At 38.1% G+C, this 21,144-nt stretch overlaps 1 protein-coding gene across 4 annotated transcripts; it reads left to right on the top strand.

Moving 5' to 3' along the window:
* Nucleotides 1–43: 43 nt before the first annotated feature.
* LOC123509900 (phosphatidylinositide phosphatase SAC2-like) lies at nucleotides 44–21,098 on the top strand. 4 transcript variants are annotated; one of them, XM_045264510.1, is made up of 22 exons: nucleotides 44–172; nucleotides 1,245–1,368; nucleotides 2,904–2,984; nucleotides 3,292–3,460; nucleotides 3,808–3,952; nucleotides 4,307–4,546; nucleotides 4,670–4,780; nucleotides 8,032–8,190; nucleotides 8,275–8,347; nucleotides 8,562–8,754; nucleotides 9,114–9,279; nucleotides 9,718–9,879; nucleotides 10,997–11,067; nucleotides 12,577–12,795; nucleotides 14,350–14,408; nucleotides 14,857–15,025; nucleotides 15,364–15,435; nucleotides 16,131–16,217; nucleotides 16,443–16,597; nucleotides 17,372–17,551; nucleotides 17,918–18,039; nucleotides 18,265–21,098. In XM_045264510.1, exons 2-22 carry the CDS (start codon nucleotides 1,272–1,274, stop codon nucleotides 18,988–18,990), a joined length of 3,456 nt encoding a protein of 1,151 aa, XP_045120445.1. In that variant the 5' UTR covers nucleotides 44–172; nucleotides 1,245–1,271; the 3' UTR covers nucleotides 18,991–21,098. The 4 variants fall into 4 exon arrangements, with proteins under 4 accessions (XP_045120445.1, XP_045120444.1, XP_045120443.1 ...); XM_045264509.1 differs by lacking the exon at nucleotides 44–172 and having other exon boundaries at nucleotides 1,159–1,368; XM_045264508.1 differs by lacking the exons at nucleotides 44–172; nucleotides 1,245–1,368 and adding an exon at nucleotides 1,428–1,530.
* The last annotated feature ends 46 nt before the right edge of the window (nucleotides 21,099–21,144 follow it).

Raw genomic sequence — 21,144 nt, 5'->3', positions numbered from 1 at the left:
GAATATATGGTATATATATCCTTTTCCATTCCATGGTGGTATTTGTGGTTGTGAGGAGCAGCATGGAAGATTGCTTGTCAAAGTTCAAGACGATCATTGAGCTTGCTGTGAAGAAAACTGAAGTGGATACGGTCCAACTTGATATACCAAGACCACGTAGTAGAAGCTGAAAGTAAGTAAATATCCAATAATATTTTAGCCTTTATTAGCTGGAAATGGAAGTGACTAGCGTAAACGATGAATCGGTGAATGTGCGTTCCCTGCGCCACTCTAGCTCCTTGCGAGGGAGGCTGGATGTGATCATGTGAATGCCTGCAATGGATGACATGATCCGAGTCCCGCAAGATATGTGCCAGCTGATGTGTGACTTGGGAGAGAATGAGATGGAGCATGTGATGCTGGAGCGTATGAAGTATGCCTGAGATGATGCAAGTGGTGTTTGGGAAATGTCAGGGTGAAGATGGTGTTGCTGCTGGGACTGTTTAGAGGCAAATTAAAAATTATTGAAGCCGTGACGGCGTTCGTGAAGAGAATGTGGCGTGAAAGATGCAGAAACGACCTAGGTAGCAATGTGAAAGATATGTTTGTTCTCTTGTTTTCCGTTTCAACTTGCTTAATCCTTATAGTCTCTTACAGGAATTGCCGATATGAAAGGCTGGGCAGCTGCGGCTCAGGAACAATCCTGGGTCATCTGTAGAATGAGCATAAAAATCAAGACGCCATGCAGTGGGTGTCTGGAAGTATAAAATAATAATAATTAGGTAGAAGAAAGCAGCATGGATAGATTACACCTTAACTTGAAGTTGATTATAGAATTACCTAGAACTAACACCTTAACTGTAGAGAAACGAATTTCAGAGAAAGAGTTAACAGTTTCCATGTTACAATTTTGAAAAAGAAACATTTGAACATTTAGACTGAAGAATTCAGTGATATATGATAAATCCAATAATTTCTGCAAAACACAATTACATATATATATTAGTGCTCAAATAATTACAAGTTGAAGAAACGGAATAGAAAAGTATACGACCAAATTAAATAGAAATAAATCAAAGAAAAAGTTACATGAATAGAGGAATAATAGGAAAAAGGATAGGAAATAAAAACAAAGTGGGAGCCGATACAAAGGCATTGAATCCCACGGCCCCACGCCTACTACTGGGAGTGTATGGATCGAGCCGAGGTGGCCGCGCTGCGAGATCATGTCTGGCCGCAATCGATGTGTCAAATTACAATTACAGGTGTGACGCGGCGTCTGGCGCGGAGATATGGAGCTCCTGCAAACGGACAAGTTCTATATCTTTAATAAGGGGGAAAATTCTCTATGGTGCAACCGGAAAACTGGTCAATTCGAAGCTAAAACATGTGAGTAGAGTTTTTGTTTACATTTCATTGTCAGGGGCGGGCTGTGCCGTCAGCTGATGGTGACACTCGCGTTGTCCCCATGCCTTCCCACTGCCCCCATGCTTTCCAAACGTGATCTACATGCTATACACGCCCCACATACTCGCCACACACCAGATAAACGTGATGTATAGGCCCCATAATATACACCACTAGTAATAAGTACCACGCCCTCTCACTATAAGCCCACATTCACCCACCGGATATACCTATGTGCGCCCGCTGAGTGCGGCATGGTGTAGACTAATTGTACACATGCAGGGTCCGTAATCATAGTCACCATATGGTAGACAAAGGTCACGGGCATCATTAATCTCTCTCTCTCTCTCTCTCTCTCTCTCTCTCTCTCTCTCTCTCTCTCAAGATGGGTTGAACGAGAGATTAGAGCATATAAGAATTGAATACTGGCTTTTTTTTCTTTTATTAGGTTCTACATTATAGAAATCTGAATATTAAGTGAAATCACAGACTTTCCAACACTCATATTTCACTTATTTTTCATCCCTCACCCAAACCCACATTCCCTACATCCCCCAAAGCTTGTTTGGGGTGGAGGAATGTAGACCTATTATAAACAATTCCTTTTAAAGAATTGAATGCTGACTTTTTTTTCTTTGATTATTTCTTTTACTTAATAAGACATGAATATTTTATTTTTTGGTAAAATATGGTGCTTTCTTAACTCCTTCCCAGTGTCAGAGCAGATTAATGTACTACCAAGTAAAAAAATCATCTATATATAAACTACCGACTTTCATCCAAACGTCTATATATAGATTTCCCGCAAATGGGCATTCCAGATTGACCTCTATATAATATAGACTCTGCCACAAAACTCAACTAACAATTGTATCTATATGTAGACTCTGCCACAAAACTGAACAAGTGACATCTACATAATATAGAGTCTGCTGCAAAATGGAACAAACAATTGAATATATATATGGTGTTATTTGTGTTTGATGATAATGCATACATTTATATGAATGTTTGGAGTTTTTCATGTCTAGGACTTGTGACCTGGATGTAATTTACTTCCACTTTCCTTTGTATTTTTTTCCATACTTGTTTTGTATCTATGCATTTTTTACTAATGTTGTTGGCCTATGGTACAGTTCTTTCTTATTGACATGATAGAGTAATAATAAAAGAAAGTGGGAAAAATTAAAAAAAATTCCAATGCAAGCTTATGTGCGTAGCATATCCACTTATGATAAAGCATAAGCGGTGACTGGCAGATGTTTGGATATTTGAGATGCCAACTAATAATTTATTTGATTAAATTTGTTACTTGTAAGGAATAGTCTATAAATAGACCATGCTACAACTTAGTGTGGTAAAATCCGAACAAATGTCCACATATAGACAAACTGACAAAAAGTCTCAATTTCAAAACGTCTATATGTAGATCCTCTACCGGGAAGGGGTTAATGTTTCATATCTTGTCCATTTATTTCTCTTATCTCAAACTAATCTGAATCTTTCGTTGTCTTCAGGTTGGGACTTGGCATCTGCTGAAAACCCCACCTGCCTTGGGATTGTGCAGCTTCTCCTTGGCAAACTCCAGATCCACCCAGGCAAGTCAGAAGCTGTAGTGTGACTGTATTGCTGACCATGTATCGAAACACATATTCTTACACAGATCTTACCTTTATACTACTTCTCTTTACAATATATAACATTAATAATATAATTAATGCACGTTTATATTCTTCATTCTCTCAATTGATTTTCATTTACCTACTTTCATAATTTTTCCTATTGATCTTGCCTTTTCTTTTTTCATCTTTTTTCTTGTTCTATTACTATGTTATTGTTTTGATTTATCTTCATGTCATATTTCAAATGTCTTTTTTTTCCTCTTCTTTTCATACATTGGTGCAGACTTATCATCCCGCCTGGTGTTGGTGAGTGGAGCAAGGAAGGTGGGGACTTTGAGTGAAGGTCAGAATGTTTACTGCATTACCCGGGTGGTGTTCCTGCCTCTCTCCTCACCTCTTGACACTGAGCTCAACCTGCAGCAGTGCAAGAAACATGCCAATCATCCAGGAGGGTAATGATTGCTGCAGTTTAAGATTATTCCTCAGCATCTTACAGAAATTAAAGAATTTCTTTACTTTATGTTCATCATATAGTTAATTCTTATTAATATTATTTTTCTTACACAGCTATTGTGTGTTCTTTAAGTGGTTGGTAGTAACTCGGTATGTACTTTATTTTTTGGTTGTATGTTAATGCAATAGATCTCTGTTTTACTTGACTTGATTGGTTTAGTTTTTTAGCTATTCTTCGAATAGATAATATGTACAGACACAGTTTTTGGTTTCTATTTATTAGTATTATAATTATCAAATCCTTATGTATGTTAGTGACTAAGCAGGTGTTGCACTCCATCACCAGCTCTGCAGGAGAACGGAAGTTGGGCTTACCCTTTTCCGACCTGCAGCAGAAAGTTGCTCTCTCCAAGACCTTTGGGACCATTCGTAGTGTCACTTCCTCAATCAAGTCTGCCACTGTCAGTGCAGCAGCTTCAGCAGCAGGCCAGGTGAGAATAGTAATGACGATTGTAGATAAGGATTGAAGACAATGAACTTTTTGGATAATTTTTCTCCTGAAATACCTAGTAATTCTGCCAATCACCAGAATGCCTTGTCTTTTGCTGAAAAACTAGTCTTTTGGCACCATTTATCTTATTAAGGAAAATTTATCTTTTTGGGACCAATAAATACTGTAAATATTTTTATAATATGGGAGTACTGGAATCTAACTTTTTCCTTTTGTTTCTTATTCATTTCCTTTATTTTTTATTTATTTTTTTTTTTTTCTCTCTTTTTATAAATTTTTGTTGTGACAAATGTCAATGGCCAGGTAACAGGTAACACCTCAACTACCTCCACAGGGCAGCAAGGTCCGCAGAGAGACTCGGGACAAGGAACGGTATGAGCGGCGCGTGTTAGATGAGCTCACCAAAATGTTCAATGACTCAGACTCTTTCTACTACTCCACGGATACTGACCTCACCAGCTCCCTCCAGCGGCAGAGTGACCCAGAGTATGACTTTAATCTGCCACTGTGGCGCCGGGCAGAGGATGACTACTTCTGGAACAGACACTTGCTGGGAGACCTAATAGAGCAAGATGTGAGTGGGGATAGAGTTAGAAGGGATGGGGTGAGAATGACTTTAAAGTTAAAGCTTCAGCATCACATTTTTTACATGGTGTTAGCACATCAAATGGAAATTAAATCTCCTTCTCCCATGCAGAACCCGAATCTTGATGTGTGGATTGTGCCAGTGATACAGGGCTTTGTGCAAACAGAATCAGTGCCTCTTGAATCAGCCCCAACAACCCCTGATGGCTCACAGAAGAGTCAGGTGAGTGCACAGCCTAGTCATGTACAAAAAAAAAAAAAAAAAAAAAATATATATATATATATATATATATATATATATATATATATATATATATATATATATATATATATATATATATATATATATATATATATATATATATATATATATATATATATACACACACACACACACACACACACACACAGTAAGCCCCCGCTTTTGGTGAATCTCAGCTTAGCAAAATTAACTTTTGGCAGTAGGGTGGCCACAGACCACGAAGTACAAGCTTGGCGATTTGAATTCAAACTTGGCAGTCCCCTGGCGGCCGCACAGCGAACCACGCAGCTCCCCGGTGATGTCAGACCTCTCTAAACCTATCAGAATGCAGTGTGAGAGTCCCCTTCAGCCATTTTGTTTGTGTTACCCTCTGTTCTGCTAGCATGGGAATGAATTCTGGGAATTTACCGCCAACATGGCCTCTACCAGCACAATAGGTGGTACCGGTGGGAGTAAGGACAGTGGTGGTGGCGGCAAGGACGAATGTGGGTGAGGGAAACGGGTGAATAAACTGGAGTTACAGCCTTTATTATCTTGTGTTATTAGCTTTATTTATTGTTTATTGGTCTGTTTTGTACATGTGCTCTAATATGTGAAGGCAAAAGATTTTATTTCAGGTCGAAAGATGGTATTTTAGGGAGTCAAAAGAGGGACTTTGGCAATGACCAAAGACTGATTGAGGCATTTTTTAGACAATTTATATGGTATAAAGAACTCATGTTTGGCGAAATTTGCATTTGGCGGTAGTTTCGCCAGACTAATTAATTCACCAAGTGCAGGGTCTTACTGTACATATCTATCTATCTATCTATCTATATATATATATATATATATATATATATATATATATATATATATATATATATATATATATATATATATATATATATATATATATATATATATATATATATATATATATATATATACAGGTAACCTGATTTACGCGTGTTTGATTTATGTGTTTTTGTTATAATGCGACCGAAAAAATATTATAATAAATTTAATTTGCGCGATCTGTTTGCTTATATGCGATTTGGCTCAACCGTATTTTCAAACTGAGCGCCAGACGCTATTTCAAACTGCATGCCAGAGAGTTCCGCAGCTGGCCAAAAGGTGGGAGCTCCGGGGCCGGATCCAAGAAGCAGGTTGTTGTCTATATTGGTACAGACAACCTCCTGCTCACATACCAACCTTCGTAAAATAGCATCCACAAAGATTCGTTGCTGTTGGCAGGTGGGGCTGGGTAGCCCGCCTAAAAGTGCTCATTGGCTGCCAGGAGCTGGATCCAAGAAACTTTAACAACGTCAGAGGCGGTGGCATAGTGGATAAGGTGGTGAGCGTGGGATCGGGCAGACTTCCACGCGTAGGTTCGAATCCCACCACGTACAGTAAACACTTTGCCATTTGTCGAGTGGTTTAAAGTTACCTACATGTCACCATGATACCCAGGTTCTAGGTGGTTACACCCAAGATGAGCTTCCGGGGTGATATGGGCCCTAATATGGGTACCAATATAAATAAAATTGCCTGCGCCATTAATGGGCGGAAGTTCAACAGCGCTTCCCATACACTCTTCAAGTGTGCCTACAGGCGCTATAGTCCTTACCGTAAAAATAAATAAATAAAAAAAAAAAACTGCCGCTAGAGGTCATCCATGAACACTTGGAGGGACGGTAACGAGGTTACTGTCAGGTAGCTCTCACATTGCTGGGAACACCACCTCTCGAGGTGGTGGTGCTGTCTTATATATGCATTCATGTTCATATAACAACATTTCTATTAGCTTTTTACAAACCTTTGCCCCCAAGAAAGGATTGTTTTGTAATGCATAAAGTGAAATCTTACATGGAATACCAAAAAATAAAACAGATGAGATCAGCCACAGACGAGGCAGAGACTCGCGGCGACTCGGCCGCTTCTTCTTCTTGTGACCCTTTTAGCTTGCATGTTGCTTTCACCACGATATTTTGTTTCCACTCCTCTATTGCCTGCTATAATGGATATCAAATCTTAGTATTCATATATGCTCATGCCATGAGGATAACCTCGACTCCATAGCACTGAGTGATAGTGAATTACTAATGAAATACCGTGGTATTTCATTAGTATCATTAGTATTTCATTAGTAATTCACCGTCCCTCCAAGCGTTCATGGATGCCATTTCGCAGCAGGAGGTTGCTCTGACGTTAAAGAATCTTGGATCCAGCTCCCACTCTTCTCGTGCCTCATTTACAGTCTGCCAGCACAGAGTACAGACGGAATCTCTTCAATCTGCCTATAATTCACCAAGATGGCCCCAAAACGTCCTTCATCTTCTGCATGCGGGGTTATTTTTGATAAAGTGGTAAATCTCAGAGGAAGAGTGACTGACTGTGGCGTGAGAGGTGGAGGCGGTGACGCAGTGAGTGTTTTGTTTACGTATTCTTTATTTTGTTTTCTCTTATTATTTTTTTGCTTTCTCTTATTATTTTTTTGCTTTCTCTTATTATTTCTTGTTTTTCCCTTTACTTTAAATACACTTCTAGTATTTAGAATGGTGAATAATAAAAACATGTCAATTTATCTAAATAAATAGAATAATTTGTACGAATTTTTTGGGATCACATCCCGCATCCTCCTATTATCTATTGTTTCTTATGAGAATTACATTTTGTTTTACGCGAATTTTGATATACGCAATGCCTCTTGGAACGCATCTATCACATAAATCGAGTTACCTATATATATATATATATATATATATATATATATATATATATATATATATATATATATATATATATATATATAATAAGATAAAATTAATATAAAGAAAATAATAATTACAATAATAATAATAATAATAATAAGTAAATAAATGAAAAATAAGAATTAGATTAGATTGAATAGTTTGCAATAAGATGTTTCCCTGGATGATTACAGATGACTAAATTATAAAAGGTAGAAGAATATTGATATTAAAAGTATATATCAATTGAAAAAGTATGTTTTTAGCTCTTTTTAAAGTGAAATATTAATATCTATACTGCACTCTTTAGTTGCACTCCTTAAAAGTCAGGAAAATATTTTACAAGTACAAAAATTATCAGATGGATTTTTTTATTTAGACAAAACCCTGCCAGCTGCTATACATCCTCTACACATAACTTGAAGGCCTTGTGCTCTCTAACAAGCATACATATCCTCATTAATTTTTATCCCACAACAGCAAGATGAGTACAACCTGACCCTGATATCCCGGAGGAGTCGGCACCGGGCAGGGACAAGGTATAAGCGGCGAGGGGTGGACGAGGAGGGTCGGGTGGCTAACTATGTGGAAACGGAGCAGATCATCTCCTACTCCCACCACAGGGTAGCCTTTGTACAGGTGGGTGCTGCTGCATTGAGAGGAAAGTGAACTGGTTGTCTTCCTCCATGTGTGATGAGCATGAGGATCTTTACTTACCCACAGGTCCGAGGATCAGTGCCCGTGTTCTGGAGTCAACCAGGGTACAAGTATCGCCCACCTCCTAGGCTGGACAAAGGTGACTGCACAGCTCCTCCATTCCTTTTATTTGTCAGGTTTCTGCTTACAATGAGTTTAGCAGTTTGTATTGAGACCATTTTTTTTTTTATAGTAATGAATGGCCATCATTTGTCAGTGCATGAATAGTGATACAGCATGATAACCCAATCAGTGGATCCCTATACATTATTTTCTGTAGCTCTTTCTTTTATTTTAAATTTTTCCTCCCCAAGATCCAACAGAGACTGCAACCGCCTTTGGCAAGCACTTTGACGTGGAGGTGAAGCGCCACGGCCATGTCTCATGTGTAAGCCTAGTAGAGCAGAGTGGCAAGGAGAAGGTGATAGCTGATGCATTCCTCAACAACATCCTCACACTTGACTCCCCTTCACTCACCTTCATCACCTTTGACTTCCACGAGTATTGGTGAGTGATGGTGGTGCTTCTTTTTCCCACCTTCTATTTTACAAGCAAAACATCTATTGAAGTGCATATTGTGTAATTAGGTCATTATGCATTGTCTTATTTCTGTGTAGCATACCACTTTTCCAGTCATTGCAGTCTCATTCATTTGATTGTCTTTAATGTGAAAACTAGGAACACCTGCTCAGAAATGCTTTTTGTTAATGCTTATGTTGTGTTGAAGGTGTTGTACACATTTATAGGTGCCTATCTGCCATTAAGCTACTGGATGCTACACTTATTTCTATTGTTTATAGTGCTTTAGGATTAAGTAAAGCTAGAAACTTAAGGATGCTAAACTGGTTTTTCCCTCTTCACTCCAGCCGAGGAATGAGATATGAAAATGTGTCAGTGTTACTCGAGGGCATTGAGGAGCTAATCACCAAGATGCTCTACTGCTGGGTGGACAAAGAAGGCACCATCTGCAGACAGAATGGTGTCTTCAGGATCAACTGCATAGATTGTCTTGATCGGACCAACGTAGTCCAGGTGTGGCTCGTCACTCTTGGATTCAAGATGTTTTCCTTTACATTGATTGATGAATTGACTTATTAACTTCTTATTTAAGTGAAGTGACGCATGAGAAAGAAGCAAAAAGCACAGGCAACGTAATTACACTACTTAAAGATTGCAAATGAAAGACAGAAAATGCACTTTGCTCTCGTATCTTTTTATCCACATGTCCACTCAGCTTAGAAAACTTGATAAATACTGTATATGATGTTTTTTTTAACTCATTGGTATCAAGTAGGTAGTAATCCTATGACAGTACTTTCTTTAATATTATTATACTTGGATGTAAATTATTGCCATTGCTCGTATGATAACCTTTTTTCTGTGTGTGTTTGTGTGTGTGTGTGTGTGTGTGTGTGTGTGTGTGTGTGTGTGTGTGTGTGCGTGTGTGTGCGTGCGTGCGTGTGTGTGCAGACAGCCATTGCGAAATCTGTGTTAGAGAGTCAGTTCGTGAAGCTGGGCATGATCCCCCCCGAGCACCCATTGCCACCGGCCTGCCGCTCCATCCTGCAGGTGATGTGGGCCAACAACGGCGACACTATCAGCAAGCAGTATGCCGGCACCTCCGCCCTCAAGGTCAGATATCCCGGTGTTTGCATGAGGAATACATTTTTGTGTTTTAGATTATTTTCTAATACAAATTTGCTTCAGAATTTATTTACCATTCACTTGTTTGAATTTGCCTAGATTTGCTTATGTATATTAGCTTATTTAGATAATTATGTTTTTAAAATTCATAGTGCCATAGAATGTTATAGTAGCAAAAAAGTTACATAAATAAGTAAGATTCTTAGGAGTCTTATGATTCCTGTGTGACAATTTTTTTTGCAATCAGGAAGACACTAAGCCAAAACTATACATTTATAATTTGTTATGAATAGAATTGAAGAATATATATAAGGCAGAGTTGGTTGGGCTTTTTCAGGGGAGGGCGACATGTAGGGATAAAGACAACTGCAAGTCCTGTGGTTGCAGTCATCCATCAGAGAAGGAAGGCAATAAATGATGGATGTGATGTAACTGTCAGTACTGTTACTGTTTCTTACCTATGTTTGTTGTCTTCCCAATATAAGATTGTTCAATTAGAATAAAAAGCCCACTTACTCCATGCTTTTTTCTTGTCTCTGCTTTGCCCAGGCTAGGAAGCAAGAACAGAATTTTTTAAACTAAATTTCTTACTTCTGCAATTTCCTTTACAAAGCATTTCCCATTAAAAGTTTGAATGAGGAGATTTATGCTACAGAAAAATGAAAAGGCCTACCAAAACCTCCTATAGAGTATAATTCATGTATTGCTCAAGTCTTTGAGATACAAGTTCCATATTATACTTAAAGTTAGGGTCATATCCTTGTTTTGTAGAACTTCTTGTCTATGTTTGCTTATGGTAGCTCTGCTTGATGCTAATCTGTCTGTTCTGCTTGTTAAAGTAATTTTTTAACATTTTGATGTAAAAGTGCCTGTAGAAGTTATTTTTTATTCTTTGCTTTGTATAGCATTGAAATTTACTCATTTTCTCAAGCATGGTTTCTTCACAGCTTGCTTTGTGAAAATAGTAATTATCCTACTGTATGGTATGATCTTGTGAATACATAATCTAAAATGACTATCACAAAATATTAATGTAAAAGAACTACATTGATTACTAATGCACATCTCTGTTGCTCACCACAATTCCTCATCTTCATTATTTTAGGGAGACTTCACCCGGACAGGGGAGAGAAGGTTTGCTGGGATGATGAAGGACGGCATGAACTCTGCCAATAGGTAAGTGTTGTGATCTGTGAGGAAAGGGTGGGGAGGAGATAGGACAGTTCACAGGAAGGCTATGGTAACAGCAGCGGTGCACACTTTGCTGCTAATTCCAAAAGCTCTATGTACTGCTTTGCCTTGCTTTGAAAGGACATCATCAAACTATTGCTGGTATGAAGGAAACACATTTGTTCATGCTTTAAATGTCGTTTTCAACACATAAGCACCAGTAAATTTATAGAGATGGTTTGCTATTTCATAACACTTCAAGGCATTTGTAAATGTCGCAATACACTGTATACAGGGGTTGTTAATATTAGTTTTATGTTGGCACACAAATGTGTGACTGAGTGTACTTAGTTGTTTGTACATGCTTCAGCTATCTTGCATTCAGTCATCAAGTGTAAATTTGCAAGATGATTGTTTTGCACTACAATGCCTCTGGTGCTGTGGTTGATTTCAGATCAATCCCAGTAAGTATATACTCTGGAGCAAGGTGCTTTGTTCCCAGGTAAAATGTTCCGGTTGATTCACCGGGACATTTCACCCAAAGTCGAATCACCTTACAACCATATACTCGTCTCTCAGACTTAGGGTCATCAACAACTCAGGAAAATAAATATATAAACTTGGAAAGACCAGCAACATATTCCTTGGCATGCGCTTGAATTAACAAGCATATTCTTTGTGACAGGAGTTAACCTTTCCTCATCTTGTAAACTTCAGATTTTCCTAATTGTTTAACCTCAGGCAGCTCCAGCTCTCATTATAGTGTGGAATATATTGTCACCTTGCAATGGATGCACATTATGTCTAAATTACAGTTCTTGCAGATAATGAAGTATTATTGACAGCAATCACAAATTCAATAGCCATGTAGGAAAATAATGAGTCCATGTTGTATTCTAACTCATTGCTCAGGGGTTATTGAAGTCATCCTTTGTTTGAGCTATGGTAGTAATAAATTGGATATTCATTTTACATTAAAATTATTAGAATGTTCTGTTTTTCACATAAACACAATATTATGGTCCTAAGTGTATTATATTCTAAATTAACCACTTTCATTTGGGTTTTTTACCTACAATCTTACACAATTATATGGAAAAGGTGTGATACTCTGTAGAAGTGAAAATTATCCTGAAAATTTAGTACATACTGCAACTCAGTCATGTCATGAAACCAAATATTTTTGGATGAATGGAATAGCTTTTGCAAGTTACCTGCAGGGTTTTATGAATTATTTTAAAGCCTTTTTCATCACTACTCTATAAACAGTAGAGTAGAGCAAAGTAAGAGAACACTCCTGCATTTTTTAATTAACATTGATTAGTATTGTGACTTTACTATTCTGTACTCTCGTAGTGTTTCTTCAAAGCAGGAATAAGGAAAGCAATCTCTCTCTCTCTCTCTCTCTCTCTCTCTCTCTCTCTCTCTCTCTCTCTCTCTCTCTCTCTCTCTCTCTCTCTCTCTCTCCAAGGTATAAAAAGGAACATTCTAGATTTTGATGTGTTTCTGTTGCAGATACTATAGGAATCACTTTCTTGACACTTACCGGCAAGTAGCCATTGATGTGATGCTGGGGTTGGAGCTCTCAAACAGTCAGTGGCAGGAGATAGACTATGTCGAGACTTTGCTCAGTGTAGCAGGTGCCTTAATGCCTATTGGTCCGCCAAGTTACATGGCCGAGATCGCCCCGGCCAGTGAAAAATACCTAGCAAGTGCTCTCTATTCCCTCTCCAGGTTAGGTTCAAAGCTGCTAGGGAGGGCCAAGAGGGTTGCTCGGTCCTCCCTTGCACTCGCATTTTTGCCTGCTTTAGTTCTTGTGCATTTTTTATAACCTAAGAGATTGCATTCTTTTCACTGATTCACTCACATGAGGTGTGTCTTACAGTACTATCTAAGCATCCACTGTGTTTGCTTTCTCCCATTAACAAAGCTCAGGATGTCTTGCAGACCCCTGAATCCCCTTTTTATACTTTCCACCACATAATGTAACCTTAGCACAGGCCCTCCACTCCCACACACTAAAAAATCTAATTCTAATGCACATACCATTTTTACATGTACATAACTTTGTAACTAAATTTTACTGAGTCTGTAATATTTTATGTAAATTAAGATGTTACAGTGAGAGATTAGAAATAATAATAGATTAGCTCAGTCAATGTAATTCTTTAACCATTTTTCATTTAATTTCTAAGTAAGCCGTGCTGTAAGGGAGGGAGTGAGCGATCTGGGTGTGAGAAATGTTAGCAGCTTGTATAAGGAGCTGTGAAGGCTCAGGCTGGCCTCACTGTTGCTTCCTGCTGCTTGGAGAGCATTGTATTGTTATTATAAGAAAACCAGTTATTCATTAACACATTGAAGAGACTTGGGGCTTTCAGCAATGCTGTCTTAAAATAAAAAAATGCCAGCAGGACTGTCAGAAACTGACACTTTTTGGCAAGTTGGCTCCTGTCTTTAATGAGTTGATTCACCCCATCACTTACACTGCTACATTTTTAATGATGCTCTCTTTTTCTAAATGAAAACACAGAATATAAGATTGATGGGATGTGTGAAGTTCTTGCATTTGGCACTATCATCAGTTGATGTATATATCCACTGTGAAAATGAGGATTAGACCTGTTAGTAATAAGGGATATCCAGATACGAGTACTGATTACTGCACTTTCTTTGCAGTCATTGCATGTAGTATGGTCATCATTGTACATTATTACTAACCATTCACAAGTCCAAATTGTGCAATCATTGTTTTACATGAAGGAGTGCATTTGGTAGATTACAAATAAATAAAGGTTATATTAGTGTAGATAATTTGAGTATATTGGTGTTTTCTTTGTTAAGCGACGAACTGTACAATATCTGCACTAAAATTTTATTATTAGTAATTTCTATTCTAGGAAAGTATTTGATTAAGATAATAACTAAAATCACCATTTCAGCATCTGCATGTTTTTTGAGAGGCTTTGAATGTACTACATCTTCCTGTAAAAAATACCAGTATAACTTCAGTACCAATCTCTTACTGGATCTGTGTCATTCATTATATTCTTCATATCTACATGTAAAAATATCCATTACATTCATTAAAGGTCTTCATGTTCCATCATTATTATAATCAACTATGAACAACGTTAATAGACCCACTGCACTAGACGAGTGTTGTAGACTTTGGGTGCTGTTGATAAGGAAGAGAACATTGTGAATTTCAAGTCACACAAAACAACGACTGAGGAGGAGAATTCATCAGCATTAGAAATAACTCAGTTATTCACCCTCCTCTGCTTACAGGTATTACATGAATCGCTTCAAGGATGCCTACAGACAAGCAACTATTGACCACCTCCTGGGTGAGTTCTACATTGTTTACTATACATACTATACAGTAGAATATTATTTCAATGAACCCTTGGTATCCGACACCTTGTAAAGTCAAATTATCAAAAATTTGTTAAATCCAATTATTGTGTTCCATTTCCTTTGCCAGTCTGATGATTTGTCAATCCTCTTACATTGCATTGTGTGGGAGGCAGGGAGAGCCTCTTCTCCAAGTCATAATGTTATCTTTTAATTGAAAGAGGAAACTACCATGTAAACCAAAATTCTGGTAACACTCATTTCAGCTTGGAATGCGTTCTGTATGGGAACTATTATAGTTGATTGTCTAATTTGCTATGCATTGATTGTTAAGCATGTGTCACCTGTATGCTACACCTACCATACTCACAACAAGTATTCCTGTTCTAAACACAACTATCTTGTGTAAGGGAGGTGAACTTAAATGGATTCCCTACACAGGTAATCCAGTGACTGAGGACATCATGAACCTAGAGGCCTCAGGAGAGGAGGAAGAGTCCTCCATGACACCTGAGCATGTGAAGCATGTAATTGATGACTGTAAGAAGCTACTGGTGCCTGATGCTGAGACCATCCTGGGGGCGTGGGGACTTATTGATGCCGACCCATCGTATGTCATGCAGGAGAGAGCTTAGTGATATCTTGAAGCATTGTCCTCCTCATTTTGTTTTCTGTCATCATGACTGTAGTTGATGTAAACTGAATGAAGACATATATTTTTTGTCATCTACCTTTTATTGTTTTTAAGCATTAACTACGTAATGACAGTATGTTATTATTCATATCACAGATGTCATTTATTTCATTACTACTATTATCATCATCTTTATCATGCTGTTTAATTGTCTTTTCCTTCAATTCATCTTTCATTATTTCCTGAAAGCTTGGATCAGAGATATAGCCCTGCTCACCTTACTCATATCCCCTGACACCCACTCTTCCTGATAGGACTGGGGACCCGGACCAAATCGACATGGACATCATCCTGGTGCTAACCCGAGACTCCTATTACGTTGCCCAGTAAGTGTGCCCACATAGCACTGCCTTTCCTATCATCACCACCACCACCCTCTCTAGTTGTCATTAGAAAAGTGAATAGCACTGTCTTGTTTATGTGTGTTTCATGTTAAGAGGAAAGTTTTTTAGGATACATTACCTGTCAGTTGTAAGGTAAAATCATTTCCATTTAATGGATACATATGATTTTCAGATTATTCTTCTCCCTTTCCTTAAAAATTTACTTTATTGTCTATTCTGGATATCAGATAACCATACTCTCTCCTTTATTTGTTTGTCTTATTGTTTTTTACTATTAGAATAAGTAATAGCAAGCTTTCTTCTTACATTTTAAGTGTATTTACAGAAGAATCATTAGCAAGGAAATGACATGCATGATCCTAAATTTTAAAGTGTACATCCTCAGTGTGGTCAAACAGATGCTTAGGAGCACTGTCTATCATGGAAAACTCTGTGCATGGAGTCCACTATTGTTCTTTCATTTATATCTGCAACAATGTTTAAAAGTCAACATTCTAAGGAATCGACTTTAGACTTGTTTAGTTGTTAACATAGCACCATAATAGTGTCTGAAAAAAACATTTAATATTTATTCTTATTATGTTTACCTGCATACTTCTCGGTCCATGTGCCAGTGCATCCCATCAAGTCATCAGATGGGTTCACCACATGCTGAATGATTGAATTTTTGCTCTCAGATATGACGAGGAGGCTGACCAGATTTTACATTATGAACGAGTCTCTCTCATTGACCTGGAGAAGATTGAAATGGGTCCTCACACATGGTGAGTCTCTGCTTGCTGCTTGATTGATTTTCTTAGGTTTAAAAGAGTAATTACATTTTGGCAGTAGACAGACCAAACAAGACATGAGAAGTTTTCAGGAAGCTCCTGAAGACTAAATAACTTGCCACATCAAGGCATGCATATTTTACTACTGTGGTAAACCCTCATTAAGTGAAAAAAAAATGACCAGTGATGATAATTATGACAATGAATTTGCTATCACAGCCAGGCAATGTTCAAGCAGTCTCGGCCGCACCAGTGCATCCGCTTCAATTACCTTGTGGATGGCCAGGGTGGCTACTTCCACATGTTACGCTCCATGAACATTCGCTTCTTCAACAACATGGCTATTCCGATCAAGTCGGACGAGGAGACTGTTGGTTAGTTTCCTTATGCATTATGTATTACTGGTTTTCCATTCATTCTTATCATACTTAATAGATGGAAGAGGTTGAGATACAAACATGCAGTTCTTTATATTCGTAACATTACTTTATGGTTTGGGTGACACCTGATAAATTTTGTGTGATATATGGTAATTTTGTGCAAGAACCGTTTGTATAGTGTAAACATGTACTAAAAACAAGAAACTTGTGTGTGTGTGTGTGTGTGTGTGTGTGTGTGTGTGTGTGTGTGTGTGTGTGTGTGTGTGTGTATTTACCTAGTTGTAGTTTTGCATGGCCTAGGCATCATGCTCGTGTGGACCCATCTCCATATCTACGTTTGTCCAACTTTTCTTTAAAGTTATGCACACTCCTTGCTGACACTATATCTTCACTCAAGCTATTCCATGCCGCTATACTTCTTTGTGGAAAGCTGAATTTTTTCACATCCTTGAAGTATCTTCCCATCCTCAGCTTTTTACTGTGACATCTTATGCTTCTACTGGTGACTTCATCTCTTAGTAACAGCTCCTCATTATTTATTACATCCATTCCTTTCATTAGTTTGTAGACTTGCATTGGATCCACCCTTTCTTTTCTCTGCTCTGGTGTTGGTAGATCTAAAGCCCTCAGTCTCCTCGTATTTTATCTCTTAGCTCTAGTACCATCCTCGTGTATGTGTGTGTGTGTGTGTTTGAATATATGTGCTTGGAAATATAGCATGGTAGTGATTTTTAAAGTTCAACACTTATTCATTTGTGTCATCACCAGAATCGGTGAAAGCCATTGGAGAAACATTTGAGGTAGCTTGTCAAATAATGGGATGTGATGTTGTGTTGGTGACTGGCAAATTGGAAAAGAAGAGAAGTAGGAGGCGGAATCAACTGGCAAATTTCCTCAACCCTCTGGCTTCTCTCACCAAGACTTCTCCTGACACACTTAAAACTGCTGGTAAGCAGGAGAGGAATCACCAACTCTCATAATATATTATTCATTTTATGCTATCTCATCTGTGGTTTGTCAGCATTAGTTTACTTCAGTGTTTGTCTGCTGGAGTTGAGAATTGAGTGGAGATGTGAGCTCATTCAGTTCAGAATTATGCTGCTTGATAAGTGTAACCTTTTGATGAATGGCTAAAAATTAGTTTGAAGGTTAGACTTCATGAGTTATTTATATAATCAGTAAGGTAAAGTAGAAACAGGAAATCTTTACAAATTTAAGTTTTAATTAGAATAGATTCACATATCCAGATATAATTCCTGAATGTGAAGTCAACCTATCAGACAGTAAATATACCTGTGTGTTATATTTGTCCAGGGAGCCGTGCTTTCACCAACGTTACATCAGGGCTTGCCAGACTCAATCCTATGTCTACTCTGCGTCTTAAGCGGCCCTCCTCTGTCACTGGTCACCAACCATCAGCCAAGTTCTATATGCAGGTAAAGATAAGGAATGAAATCTTGTTATTTTTCACTGACCTTCAGCAAGAAGAGAGAAAAGGCATTTCAGAGATATTGTATAGAATGAATGATCTTTCTAAGACTAGGGATACTTTATATTCCAAGAGAAGCCATAGCTTTTGTAAACAATAGATATTTTAATCAATCCTATAGGTTAGATATGTTGTCATCTCATCTACATAAGAAAATAATTCTCTTCTCCAGAAACCACCTGTGTGTGTGCAGGATGTTGGACAGGATGAGTTAGCATCCCTGGGTGGAAGTGAAACCCATCTAGCCTCATGTGGGGTTTTGGCCTCTAGCCTCATGTCTGCAGCATATCCCCCCAGGTACCTCTCACCCCCATTAGTGCGTTGCCAGAGTGATTCAGCCCTCCTTCGATCCCATCCAGGAGAACAAGTCCCAGCCAATCCTTCCCCCAACCCTGAAATCCTGGTGAGTGGAACTGTGGAGACTTCTCACTCACCATCCATCACTCCAACCTTTGGGGGTCTCTCTCCTACCCTCCTTATGCAGAGAGTGCGGAAAATCTCCCATTCTTCTGATGAGGTAGATGTGAGGGATGAAAGGGAAGGGGGAGTGGCCCGAGCCTCTTCCGCCACCGACCTACAGCTCCATCTTCCCTCCAGTCACTCTGAGGGCCACATTGGAACATCATCAGGTTTAGGAAATACAGGAGGAGAGCTAACTAGTCTGGTTTCTCCTCTGTCTTCCCTTAACAAGGAAGCAGTGCTGGCGCCCTTCTCTGTACTGGCCCGAGGAATGCAGAGTCTAGCCCCGGGAGCAGGGCGGCTGGCTCGAGGCATGCAGAGCATTGGTGTGAACTTGGACCCCAGGCGTTTGCGTGCACAGCGACAAAGGCAGCTGGAGGAAGATCCAGTAATGAAAGAAAAGAAGATGCAGTGTAAGACAAAGATAATTCAAATTTAAAATATTTAAGCAAAAGTTCAATTTAAAACGAGGTTGATATATACTGATTTAAATTAATGATGCTTTTTCTCACAATTAAGATTTGGTGTGATATTCATTTATGTAGCAGCCAGAATTTATATTTATCCAAGTAAGAAAGAGAATACTTTTATATCAAAATGTTCAGCTTTACAGATTTGCAAAATGGCAAGGAAGTGAAAATAAGAGGTTGGAAAAACTGATAATTAGGTGCAGTATGTGTTTTGAAGATCAAATGAGCAATTTTCTAATTTAAGAATCCTCTTTAAAACAGGAAATTTGAGTCAATGGAAATAATAGCACTACTGGTTTCACAAGCACTATAAGAATTGAGCCAGTGTGTAGGCTATTATTCTTATGTGCAGGAAATAACAGTGAAAGAAATATAGTTTGAGCAGAGCAATTACAGTCATCGAATTTTAGCAAAGAATCTTATAATAAGCTTGACTTTCAAAAGACTTTCAAGGGTTTTGTATGGTATATTTGAAATACATAAATACATATATGTCACATTTCTTAGCAATATGGTTCAAATGTGGACCTTTTGATGAATATGATGGCATTTCCTTACATAATGACAATACAATGAAGCAGAATGTCATGGTAATAATGCAAAATGCTGGTAATGTGTCAGGTATTTATAAATCTTCGTAAACTTGCTAGTTCTTAAAGTAACTGCTCAAAGAGATGTGAATTGATTTCTAAACATTCCAAACCAACTATCTCTTCACTGATCTCACTGGACTTGGTTTATCCACCAACATTTTCCTCCCTCAAATTCCCCCGTATTAGCCTGGTTTTATGTAGGTCTTCCATGAGCTCCCCTCCTCCAGGGTGTCCGGTGAGGCCCAGCACTTGGGATCCTTCATCCTCAACACATTCCAGGAACAGTTCAGATGCAATGTTAGATTTTGTTTTGTAAGATAGTATATGTAATTATATTTTCATGTATATAGAGAAATGTATGAACATATATAAAAAGTATATTAGCACTTTTACAAAAGAACTCAAGAATTTAGCATAGAAGGAAGAAGTCAAATATTTTAGCATGATCAGTATAGGTTTTTGTGGAAAGAAACACAAGGTTTTGAAACACAGATATCACTTTTAGTAGATATCACTCGCAGCTTTCATTTTATTAGAATTCATCACATTTTTCTTTCTATAACGTATTTTCTCCTCATAATCAGGCTAACAACTGGAGCACAAGTGTTGGTCAAGAGTAGGTTTTGTTTTTTTCTGCATCTATGGGTTCATCCAGTGGAGCATAGACTAGCTGTGAGGTGTTACTTCATTTCCTGTTGATTTTTTCTCTTTTTGTTTTTAGATCTGTTAGGTAATTAATTTATAGTTTTAATAGTCACTTAGGAGCTTGAGTGAGTGATTGACCCTAAACATTATAAGACTATATCAACAGTATATCAGAAAGTCAGCCATTCATATCACTAAAATGTATTTATCTCTAGAGTCGTCATAAATGTGTTAGTGCCACCGTTAATGCCACTTGTTCCACTACTGCCTTAGTAACCAAGCAGTGTATATGAAGCTATTTGCCATGTGCCATCCCTTCCCCCTAACTCTGCCTGAGGGAGCCTTCTGTCACTGTCAAAATGCACTTTATTACTCAGATTATGCTTTTGCTTTTACTTATCTTTGTCTGTTGATATAGTTCTTCAAGGTCACTTTTTTTTTAAGACACCAGAAGAACCTGCTCATGTTACATTGCTGCTTAGGTTGGTAGAGCATAACTTAGCAGACTAGAAAAGAACTGTAGCTGTCAAAATACCAAGTAAACTTGTAGAACTTCTTAAAAGAGTTTCTTGCAAATTTGTACACACACACACACACACACACACACACACACACACACACACACACACACACACACACACACACACACACACACACACACACACACACACACACACACACACACACACACACACACACACACACACACTTTCCCTTAACATATAACTTATTTCCCTTTCCTTACATAAATATTTGCCTTTTTACTTACATTTTGTAATTATACCTTCCCTGTACACAGGGAGCATTATCCAGAAAGCAAAGTAGAACAAATAATCCAAGCCAAAGAAAATTAAATACCACTCTGCAAAAAGACATTTGAAGTAC

The sequence above is a fragment of the Portunus trituberculatus genome, chromosome 27 (assembly GCF_017591435.1).
Source record: "Portunus trituberculatus isolate SZX2019 chromosome 27, ASM1759143v1, whole genome shotgun sequence".
NCBI lineage: Eukaryota > Metazoa > Arthropoda > Malacostraca > Decapoda > Portunidae > Portunus > Portunus trituberculatus.
The sequence above is the reverse complement of the archived record's forward strand: the minus strand, read 5'-3'. Positions and strand labels throughout refer to the sequence as shown.